This window comes from Puntigrus tetrazona, chromosome 12 (assembly GCF_018831695.1).
Source record: "Puntigrus tetrazona isolate hp1 chromosome 12, ASM1883169v1, whole genome shotgun sequence".
Taxonomy (NCBI): Eukaryota; Metazoa; Chordata; class Actinopteri; order Cypriniformes; family Cyprinidae; genus Puntigrus; species Puntigrus tetrazona.
The window spans coordinates 3,932,295-3,944,263 of NC_056710.1; the positions used below are offsets into that span (position 1 = coordinate 3,932,295).

The 11,969-nt window shown below is 35.7% G+C and overlaps 1 protein-coding gene across 7 annotated transcripts; it reads left to right on the forward strand.

Annotated features, from left to right (window-relative positions):
- Positions 1-167: 167 nt before the first annotated feature.
- samd14 (sterile alpha motif domain containing 14) lies at positions 168-11,887 on the forward strand. Of its 7 annotated transcripts, none has more exons than XM_043254141.1 (12): positions 188-223; positions 319-421; positions 504-577; positions 1,563-1,585; positions 2,171-2,220; positions 4,730-4,887; positions 6,935-7,292; positions 7,687-7,774; positions 8,578-8,646; positions 8,748-8,883; positions 10,081-10,194; positions 11,607-11,887. In XM_043254141.1, exons 5-12 carry the CDS (start codon positions 2,178-2,180, stop codon positions 11,766-11,768), a joined length of 1,128 nt encoding a protein of 375 aa, XP_043110076.1. In that variant the 5' UTR covers positions 188-223; positions 319-421; positions 504-577; positions 1,563-1,585; positions 2,171-2,177; the 3' UTR covers positions 11,769-11,887. The 7 variants fall into 7 exon arrangements, with proteins under 7 accessions (XP_043110074.1, XP_043110070.1, XP_043110076.1 ...); XM_043254142.1 differs by having other exon boundaries at positions 504-546; XM_043254139.1 differs by lacking the exons at positions 188-223; positions 1,563-1,585 and adding an exon at positions 168-182.
- The last annotated feature ends 82 nt before the right edge of the window (positions 11,888-11,969 follow it).

Sequence of the window (11,969 nt, forward strand, 5' to 3'; positions counted from 1 at the left end):
GTACTTGTAAGTGAAATGGAGGCAGACACACAGACAGATTTCCTCTGTGATGGGGTATAAAAGCTGATTGGTTGTTGGAGTGGTAATAACATTGATTCATGATGCACATGTGCCTCTACCTCCCTCCCCTTTCTGTCTCTCCCTTCCTCTCTCAGCCTCCTTCATTTCATCACTGTCCTTGGGTGTGTATAGCAGTGTCTGACATTCTGTTGCTGAGGACTATGTATGTGTGTGTGTGTGTGTGTGTGTGTGTGTGTGTGTGTGTGTGTGTGTGTACGCAGAGTAGCCCAATGACGTTGTAAATTTGTGCTCATCCAGGAACAGAAGTCCTCCAGCAGCATCCCGTGAGCAGGGCAGAGGAGCAGTATGTCAGTCCATCTCAGCAGCTGAGCTTTGCTGTGGGATACGCAACTACATAGAGGTGAGTCTGTTTATCCGTCTTTTTTTTTCCATCCTGTCCCCCTTCCATCCATTTGACTTAATGAAATATTCATGATTTACAGCCTCTGTTTGCCCTGATTGTCATCTGCGGCTATTATAGCAGAGGTGAGCTAGGTTAATGCTTTCTATAAAGAATGTAAGTACTTCTTTTCACACGTTTTTCTTGATCAGGCACTGTGTGTGTTGAATGCAAGGTTATGCATCTCTGCGTAGTCAAGGAAATGTTGATGAGCATGTATACCGTTTCTGTTGTTTTAGCCCTGCAGTGAAAGTAAGCTTTATTTGCTGATATGTGCACACAGGTCAGATTCGTCCCCTCCCATCTCCATATCGATTTGTTTGCTATTGCCATTCCCTGCCTGTCAGCTACTTAGCAGCCCTACCCCCCTTAATTCTTATAGATGGGATAATGTGTGTGGGGGGCAGTTTTATGGCCATTAGTTTCATATCTCCATCACAGTGAGATGACTTGTGAAAGCGAGGCCCTTAAAGTCATACAGAGTGTGTCGATAGCCTAGACGGTCAGATTACAGCAATGTCCTAATAAGTTAAATGTTTGTTGTATGTCGTAGTCCTGTCTTGTGTTTATTCTGTATTTAGTGCCCCAAAAAAGGAGCAAAAACTGTCACTAGGGAAGAATCATTTTACAAGGTACTAATACGTACCTTCTAGGGGTAAACAATGCATGAAAGCGACAGCTTTTTACCTTTTTTTCTGAGCGTTTAAAGAGGCCTCGGTTAATGGATCAGAGGTTTGAACTCAACCACAGGGGAGGTGAACCTTTTTCCACCACCTCTCCTTATCACAATTCTTCTCTACACACTATTCCATCACTGTTAAAAAGCTAAAAACCTTTTAATTGGTAAGTTATTTGATTAAAAACTATAATAGATCTAATTGGGCATTTTGTGTAATTTTAGGAAGTGAAAAAGAAGTAAATTTAAAGAAAACTGTGACCGCTCACGTTTGACGGTAGTCCTTTAAAATAAGTGTTTCTACTTGTGTTTTTATCAGTTGTGTATATTACATTTTATATTAAATAGAGATTAATGTTTGTTACCATGATGGTGTCTTGCGGAATACTTACTTGTGATGAGCTTATGCCTTGTGTTTTTTTTAAGGTGGTTGTCAGTATTTTGTGAAGGTAAAGCATATTTTAGTAATATCTTATAATATAAGATTTTTTTTTCCACTGTATATTTAATTTCAATCTGTAAACCTTAAAAATGTTCTAGGCTGCCTTTTTATTACCACAAAGGTTTGTGAAAGTAAAAATACAGATAAACATTTGCAGATCAGCCAGATAGATAGATAGATGTAATGAATGTTATGGTAAGGGCACTGACCGTTTTAAGGTGCTGGGCAGCAGATGGCAAAGTGGCCTGTTGCCTGGACACTGTGTATGTGGCAGCCAAATCCAACCTGGCCAACTGGTCTTTGCCGTTTATGCTTGTGTTTGTCTGCCCCTACTAAAAGAGTTTAAAACATAGCTGTAATTATTTTTAAAAAAGTTCTGAGCTCGGTCAATTATTTCCGGTTAATCTCATTTAGTGGTAGTTTCAGGAGCAGATTTTCGAATCAGCATGGCACACACAAAAACAACAGATTTGAATATTTCAAATGATCGGTGACTTGTGTGCTTCCCCACTTGTAATGCACAGACTGCCGCTGCTCTGTTTGTGGTTTTCTCGTCCATATGCAGTTAAATTTTATAGTTCCATTCTTTCAGATTGAAGATGTCCTCCACTCCGCTGGCCGAGGCAGAAGAGGATGTGTTTGGTGAGTGACCTCTCCCGTCTGCCCATTCCCCTCCCCCTTCCATTAATGTCCAGATCTTCATTTCCACACTCCCAATACACTGAGCGCATTACAGGAGAGAGCAGCTACAGTCTGGCCTCTAAAAGCACCAGGGGCTGTGATTCTCTCTGAGCGTGTGCTCTGGTTGGTTTTAGAGTCATTAATATTTTATTAAACATTTTTGTGAATTTTTTTAGATCCTATCTATCATGGTTGAGGAATAATGGTAGATGTAATGGGCACATTCAAAAGTTTGGCTTCACAGGATTTTTGTACAGGCTTTGAAGGTACAGCTTGCTGAGTCAGTGTCTACGTCACCGCAGGAATTAGTGCTGAGATCTGAAAACAAGTTGGGAGAAGAAAGGTTGCTATGGAATAGAGTAGATCTGTGTGACAAATTTTTATAAGCATGTTCCCTCTCCCCATAAGCAGCCTACAACAGAGAATGCATTAGTGCCCACACACTTTTTCTGTGGCATTGATTCTGGAAGTATTTTTTGCATTTATTTATTCTATGGGGATTTTAAAAAAGTCTGTTAAAGTGTTATAAGCCGTGAACCGAGCCAACCAGCTACAAGGTGAATCGCAATATTACATTTTTTTTTGAAGCAAAAATGACAAAAACAAATGACAAAAAGGCCTAGGTGCAAAATTGTGAAGGGGTCGTTCTTAAAGGGATTCTTCACTAAAAATTAAGTTTCTTCAATAATTGTATTAATTAAGATACATTTTCTAAGTGTATGAGTTATTATGTTGTAAATTGTGTATATTAGTACCTTTTTAAAGGTCAGCGACAGCTATTCTACTATCTTTTCAGTGTTTTCTTGCAATGTGGTAATCCTCAGTCCAGTGCTCTCAGTTGACCTTGACCATGTCATTTGACTACTTTTGGCTGCTTTTACTGCCTTTACCTGCCACTCACAATTAAAAATTCATTGTGATGAGGTCATGTGACAAACAGTGATGTAATGTGCCAGCAAAGCTGTATACTGACGTAGTACTAACTAAATGAATCATCTGTGACATGCACATATTATTTAAAAAGTACATTTTCCTTACAAAACACAATTCCTCTACATGATAGAATACTATTTTTTTTAAATAATACAGTACAGTATAAAGAATCCAAATTTTACAATTTATTTATTGGATTAACAGAGACCTGCTGATTAACAGAGACCGTAATACTTATGAATATAATCATGATTCATTTTTTTCGCAAACACAAAATATTGTAATATGAATACTAGTGCTGTCACAATGTTACATTGTCATTCAGTGTAACACAATATTTATGTAAAAATTCAAACAACATACTTATTCTGACTTGTACATATTAAAATATATAAAGGATAAGGAAGCATATTAAATGTTAATGTTTTAGTAAAGTAAAGAAGTAAAGAAATCTTACGGACTAATGGGTAAAATCTAGGATACTGCGCAATAATCATTCTGCCTAATCAGTATCTTGATATGCCACATCTGTGAAGTGGAGGAGAAGTGGTCAGATTTAGACAGATTTTTGAACAGAAAAATGGGCTGTACATAGAAAAAGTCTTTAAAAAAAATTGGGCAAAACCAAAAGTGCATTTCAAATTTTGTTGTGTATTTATATATAATAATATAAATCTCTAAATGTGTGTGTGTGTGTGTGTGTATATATATATATATATATATATATATATATATATATATATATATATATATATATATATATATTTGTCACGCATGTGGTAGGCAGGAGAGCTCACAACAAGAGTAAATGAAAATAAACGCTTTAATCCACATTCGGAGATGAAAGTAAACGATACAAATACAGCCAGGCAGAACAAAACCACACGAAAATAAGGCGAGATCGGACCAACGGAACTGAAAACACAGGACTTAAGTACACAGGTTAATTAACACGACACAGCTGAAGACGATGAAACGATTAACACAAACTAAAAGGGCAGGGCACACAGAGCACATGGCACACGACAAAAACAATAACAAAGTCCGGAGAACGTGACAATATTATATAAACATTTTTTTTTTTAGATGCGATTAACCACGACTAATCATTTGACAGCACTAATGAATACTTACATGAAGTTCTCGTTGATGGAGCCAGACTCTAAAGTGAGAGAATGGCACTGGGCAGTGTGTATTTGTTAGTGTGTGTTTGTGTTTGTACTTCCTGTTTCATTGACCCCTCACACACACACCCCCAGGGTGTACATGAGGAATGGCCCCCCATCATTTATATAAGTAATCTAGGCTGTTGACAGCTTAATAGAGCTTCAGGCCTGCTTTACGGTGTCACTGCATTTTATGGATTGTTACGAGAACACTAATGTGTGCATGAGTGTGTGTTGAGAGCAGTCCAGTACTCTTTTATCAGGATTTTCATCATATTCGTGGTGTTTGTCTTGGGCTTTTGTCTCCAAATGCTCAATTTCAAATGAGCTCAGGGAGTAAACATACATCTGTGTGTTTTATGCCACATTAGATCTGACGGAGGCGGTTCCAGAGACCGAACGGCTTGACAGCAGTCTACAGAAAGCCAAAGCACAACTGTCAATCAAAACCAGGAGACATCGGCCCTCCCGAACCCGTCTGAGAGACAGCGTGAGCTCGATAGATGGAGATGACAGCATTGATAGAATGGTTTGTGTATGTTATAGATTTCATGCATGTGTATGTTATGAATTCCAACGCAGTCTCATGACCAATTCATATGTTTTTCACGAGGTGGCTAATTCGTGCTTATTCGTATATCCTCACTCGTACGATTTTGTATGATTTGTCTAAAAACCCAGTTACGGGAAGGTTTAGAGGCAGGGTTAGATGTAGGTCATTCGTACAAATTCATACAAATTGGCAACTCATAAAATACATACGATTTGGCAAAACTCATATGAAATCGCATGAGAAAGGTCATACAAATTTGTACGAATTAGCCACATCGTAAAATATGTACAAATTGCAGTGAGATCAGGCTTGTAGTTCACCTAAAAATGATAATTTTGTCATGTGTCATATTATTTACTTACCCTCTTGTCATTCCAAGCTCATGATCACCATACATTTTATTTTCCTGACAGTCATGATTCAGTTAATGTCCTATAGGTGAGAAAATAATTGAGATACACATGATAAGCTATTAGATATAAAGCATTTCTTTGCTCAAAAATACACACAATTATAGGATATTACAATTTAAACATAACTGTTTAAAACATTTTTTTTTACTTATTCCTGGCAAAACTTAAATTCTGATCAGCTATTACTCCAGTCTTCAGAGTCACATTCTGAGCCATTGATATGGTGCTCAAGAAACATTTCTTATCATTATGTTAAAAGGGAAATATGCGATTTAAAGTTTTCCTTACTCTTTGGAGTGTCACAAGATGTTAGTGCATAGAGATGATTCCAAAAGTTGCAAAGACAAAATTCTCAAAAACAAAGAGATGTTCTTCATAAAAATGTTACGACTTATCCAAACTCCCCTAAAACAGCTCGTTTAAACACGCCCCCACTTTTCTAAGTCACAGAGTGGGTTTATTTTATAACACCACCCAAATGTGTACACAAAAAAGAAGACAGAACTATTATTCTAACTGTAGTTTTGCTGCAGTTTGCTTTAGATGCAGTGTTTCATTGTAAAAATGAAACTACTTTATGTTACCAAAAGTACACAAGAGTACACAAATAGAAATCAGTAGTTAAGCTGTATTTACAACACTGTTTAAGAACACAAATATTAGAGTGTGTTCAGCTCATTTACGGAGGACTATTTCCTGAACCTGGGAGCATCTTAAGCTGATTGTATACAAAGACTATATGGACAACCTGGCGCTTCTGACTCACAACCTTTAATCAGAAAACTTAAACGTAACTTATTTAAAAGAACCTGCTATTTACTATTTAAACGCGAGTTTTGAGCAGCAAGCTGTTGTCGCTTGTCATTTCATCAATCGTCAATGCAGAAATGGTGTTATGTTTACGAGACATGATGCAATGCGACACGTACAAAGACAGTACTAAATCATGATAATCAGTAATTATATCTCCACTGAAGGCAACAATTGCCTTGTTTGTAGTGTGTGTTATTGCTTTGGTGTCATAGTGCCAGAACGTGGCATCACGCTATGATAAGGGGCGTAACATTTCCGTCAAACGCTTGAGGTATTTGGCCAATCACGATGCACTGGATAGCTGGCCAATCAGAGAACACCTTGTTATGCTACATCATATGACCCCTTTAAAAGTAGTAGGAAACCATGATACCTTTCTAAGGAATTTTTGATGAGTAGAAAAAAAAATTACACTTTTTATCTATTTAATGCCTCCTTGCTTAATAAAAGTTTAAAACGTTTTTATTATTCACTAAAAACCTTCCCTTCTGCTAAAGCTCTTTATTTGAATTATTCATGGTGCTTTCTGGTGGTAATTTTCAATTAAAAAAAATAATTGAAAAGATCTGGCTTATTTATTTATTTTAAATAGTTTGTGTTCCACAGAAGAAAAAATAACAGCATATACATCCATTGTATTTATTTCATTAATATTTATTTTAAGTTTTTTAAGTTTTTTTTTTTTATTTACTTACTTGCTTATTTAGTTAGTTAATTTTAGGTTCAGTTGACCCTAAAAGCACACATTTTAGGCTCATAGGACATGATATGTCACTGTCTTTGTGCCTGCGCTCTAGAGTTTTGGTGGCTCTGTGCAAACCTCCTCTTCTCCAGTCCATCCTTCCTTTCGCTGCTCTTCTCCCTCCTCTGACCTGCTCCTTTCCTCCCCTTCCTCACGGAGAGACCGAACATTCACCTTTGACCCCTACACTGTGGTTGGAGAAAGGGAGGCACAAGATGAAAGACGAAGCTACAGGCACCTCCTGAACACCTCTTCTCAAGAGGCTTTGCCTCTCACCCCATCTAAGTCTCCCTCCAGACCCTGTGTCCATTCAGAGACATCTTCCCCAGCCCACCTTTGCCAGGCGGACCACCTCAAGTCACGTGAGGGCAGCCAGCCCCTTCTACATTATGGAGAATACTCACAAAGCGAAGGTTTGAACTGTGATCACCATCATTCAGATACAAAATGTACAGATCATTGAATCTAGATTACCAGTGCCCTAAATGGGACTACATATCACAATGTAGGAGCTATAAAATTTGACATTTTGTTTCTGAAATCCACCACAAATCCACCCATCTACTGATATCAACATAATCCAGATTTTTTAGATCAGAACTAAAAAATAAACAACACACACTAAAGGTTTGATACAGATCAAAACCAAGACTGGATTATGTGAACTAATTAAATTAAAGAATGTTTTTTTTCGTTGCATGAAATGTTTTTCCTTTTACAGAATACATCTGTATTATTCTGATCTATATTAGATGTTTCAAACACCTGGTCCAGATTCTGATGCTCATTTTGTTGATCTGTTTTCAGACGACAGTCATGACACAGGCCCTGATGAACCTGATAGTCCAACGGTGCTGCTGGACAAGAAAACCAGGAGACGTTTTCTTGATCTAGGGTTAGTATCCTACAAGTTTCAAGCAACAAAAAGCTGCAAATAATAGTTTTAGATGAAGATTGGATTTATCCTGTCTTTAACTACAGACTTTGTTGTGCCTCGAGTTTACTAACTATGTCTTTAAAAATGTTTGAACATTTGAAAGCATTTTGTAGGTATACCCTGGTAAAAAAAAAAAAAAAGTAATTTATTAAAAATAGATTTATTTCACACTAAGTATAGTTCAAATCTATTAGCATATTTACTGACTTATCACTTCGGACTTACTTTTATATAAAAATCATAATTAAACTGCATTTGGAGTACTACTTGTGCACAATGCATATTTCTTAAATATTAAGTCTAAAATGTGTTTTAATGTCACTATTGATAAAGATTGTTTAATCTTTGAATAATATTGGTCTTTAAATGCAAGATATTCAAATTGAACCTGAAAAAATATTTGTAATAGTTCTACTTTAGCACAATATATTTCACCGTTTCTTTAGTTGGACCTCAGCAGCACTACTTCTGTACAATTAATTGCATTAAGTACAAAATAAGTACCAATTAAGCATACTTTAAGTATACCAGTGCAGTATACTAAAAGTACAATTGCACAGTACATAACATGTAAATGTATTTATAGTATACATAGCATGACATAAATGCATTTCAAATCCATTTTAGTAATTATAATTATATATATCATATTTATTTTTCACTAGGGTACTTTTTGACAACGCAAACACTGTCCACACAGATGCTGTAGTAGCGGCCAGGGTTGTGCTTTAAAGGTTATCTGCTTGTTTTTCTGTGGGCAGGGTCACTTTACGTCGCACATATGGAAAGGTCAGGAAAGACAGATCCAACAGACTATCAGCAGGAAATCGGTATGTGTGTGCGTCTGTCCTGCATTTATTCAGCTAGTGCCGGAAACCGGACAACAACGATTCCTTGCATGCCTGTACAGATATTGTGTGTTTGCGTCCAGGGATTCGGAGAGAGCAGAGAACCGGTCCTCACGTTCCTCTGGTCCACCGTTTGTGCCTTTCTCCTGGTTTAGCGAAAGATTAAGAGGTTCTGGCTCCCCCAAGAACGTCCAGTCCCCCTCCAGACCTTTCACCCAGGTAACCTAACCTCAACTAACAGATTCTGTTCTTGTTGCATGAGGAACAAGAAAGTGCTGCAGTGATGATGATTCATACGGGCCAACCCGAGAGTAAAAACATAGTTCTTTGACCAACAAAAGTTGACTTTTTATGAAAACATTCACAATGAACACAACTTTTATCAAGTTAGAAACCTAAATACAATTGTCAGAACTTACCACCATTAAGCTTTCAAGTACAAATGAAAATAGAATTGATGCTCGCAGTGATGCTGTAAAACTAGTGAGTAAAAACCTGGAGCCGGTTGCACCAGCTGTACATAAATTACAACTTAGCCTATTTTGACGTAAAAATGTACACGCTACTAAATAATTTTCCCATTGCACCATTACATTTAGTTGAAATGTAACTCTCAAATAAATTAAATATTTACAGACTTGTCTGGTCAGGAGTAACGGTTGAAATAACAAACTGAGTGAACTACATTAATATGCTTTTCTTTTACCCAACAATCTTCAATCTTTTAGGCATTTATTGGCCTTTACACTGAAGAGAGAACAATGTAAATAAACATACTTTGATTCGTTTTTAGCAAGTCTTCTACAACCCATCTGCAGTGCCCCTCTGCATGCTTCGGTCTGTGTTGCACATGTCAGATGATAAATAAATGGCATTGCATGTGTTTTTTTCTTTTAGTATTTACGTTTAAAAATAGCTTGCATATAAACTAGTAAACTTGTTTTTACCATTAGCATACATGAGGCAAAGGAAATTAGAATGAAGCATAAATTAAAATTCAAAACAAACTGATTTAGGTTGATGGATCCAAAAGTTTATTATATTAATATAAATAGTTTAAGCAGCACGTTTGAAAGAATGAGGGTTTGAGCAGTTACAATATTGGTTTGATTACAATCCCACAGCCTCTGTGTATACAGTATTTCTCATTTCTCAAAAATTTGGTGTTTACGTAGAAAGTTTTAAAGGGGCAGCTGCAAAATAATTAAATGCACAGGTCAGAGAGACGTTAATGAAAAAATATATTATCACTGGTAGACCTCAGGGTAAAAAATAGGTACAATGAGTGAAATAACACACCGCAATTTTGATACATTATGTACATTAACAGCCTCTTTGACAGAGATGAATAATTTATTTTAAGCAGGCGATTATGGAGTATTACGGCACTGTAACACTCATTCCTCTTTCTTCAAGGGCTCCAGTACTGAAGAGGATTTTGATTCTTCAGTGGGTTTACTGGAAGACTGCAGACCCTGCAAAACTGAGTCATCACAACCTTATCAGACCCTTCCCGAGCATTCAGATGGGGTGAGAAAACAGAACCTAATCTCTATTGTACAAATTACTCATTCAAATGTTAAAAAGCAGCCATTACTCCAGTATCCAGAATGACATGATTCTTCAGAAATCATTACAGTATGCTGATTTGATGCTCAAGAAACATTTTTAGTAGTGCTGTCAAAAGAGTTATTGTGATTAAGGTTTTGTTTACATATATGTACGTGTACTGTGTATATTTCTATGTATATATAAGTACATATAAGTAAGGTTATGTTTATATATTAAACATATTTATATAAAATATAAATGATATGAATATAAATATTGAAATGCATGTAAATATACACTGTATGTGTGTGTTTTTATATATACATAATACATATACACAAAACACATATATTATGCAAATGATGTGATTAATGTTTTTGTAATTTTTTGTTATTATCGATGATGAAAACAATTTGTGCTTTCTTATATATATATATATATATATATATATATATATATATATATATATATATATATATATATATATATATATATAATGCATTTATTTATTTATATATTAAAACCTGGGATACCATTTAAAAGTTTGGGTTCAGTAGATGATTCAACAATTATAGAATTATTAATTACTTTATTCAGCAAGTACACATTTGGACAAAGTGACGGTAAAGGCATTCATAATGTTACAAATGATTTCTTTTTCAAATAAATTATGTTTTTTGTTTATCAAAGAAACTTGTATCATGTATCATCATGATCAAAAAATGTATCATCATTTCCACAAAAAAGACAAAAACAGCTTTCAACATTGTAACTAACTGTAAATTAATAATGATTAATATTATATGATCCATAAATCAGCATATAAGAATGATTTCCAAAGGATCATGTGACACTGAAAACTGGAATAATTAAGCTGAAATTTTTACTTTGCAATCATAGGAATAAATTACATTTTAAAATATTTAAATGTGTTAAATATGGATACATATTGCTGGATAAATATAAGTTCAGCTATTTAATGCTAATCCAAAAAAGGGCCAGAAAGGTTGCATAACTGCTTGCAAGAACATCTAATATACAGGTAGAACATTAATATAGATTTTTCATGTAGTGCTGGTTCAATCCTCTCAAATGCAAAGAGGAACATTTGGAGATCAATGACGCTGACACACTGCTACACAGCATCGTTCAGAAGGACAATCTTATTATTTTGAAGTGAAACAGATTCACACAAGCTTAATCATATTAAAGATGAGTTTGTGCCCAGTGAATCAATTGCTGTGTTGTTTCAATATGCTAAATTAAAGGTTTGCCATAGCGGTCATTCTTCGAACATTGCAGCTACACCAACAAATATATTTTGAGCCTTGTGTAAAAAAAACTATTGGTCTAAACCATTCTGTGTCTATTTATTCATTCATTTATTTTAGAATGACTGTGACAGCAGCCGTGGCACAGATTTCAGTTTTAAAAAGAAAATGCTTTCCGCTGCTGGTAAAGATAGGACAGAGAGACAGAACGGAGTTCACGGAAAACGGGACAGCGGGAAAAATGGACACAGTGAAGATGGACAAAAATTACTGACCACTTGATGGCGATTCTGAAAGACTGAATACAATACGCTGCAGGTGCCATTATTAATGTCAAACGTTGCGTGGGCTTTCACAATGTATTATTGATGGATATAGTAATAAAGAAAACTTGCAAACTTTGTTCATCTATTTATTTTATTCAAATGCTGATTCAGGAACGTGTACTAGGTGTCTGAAGGTAAAGTGTGACATTGTTGTTTC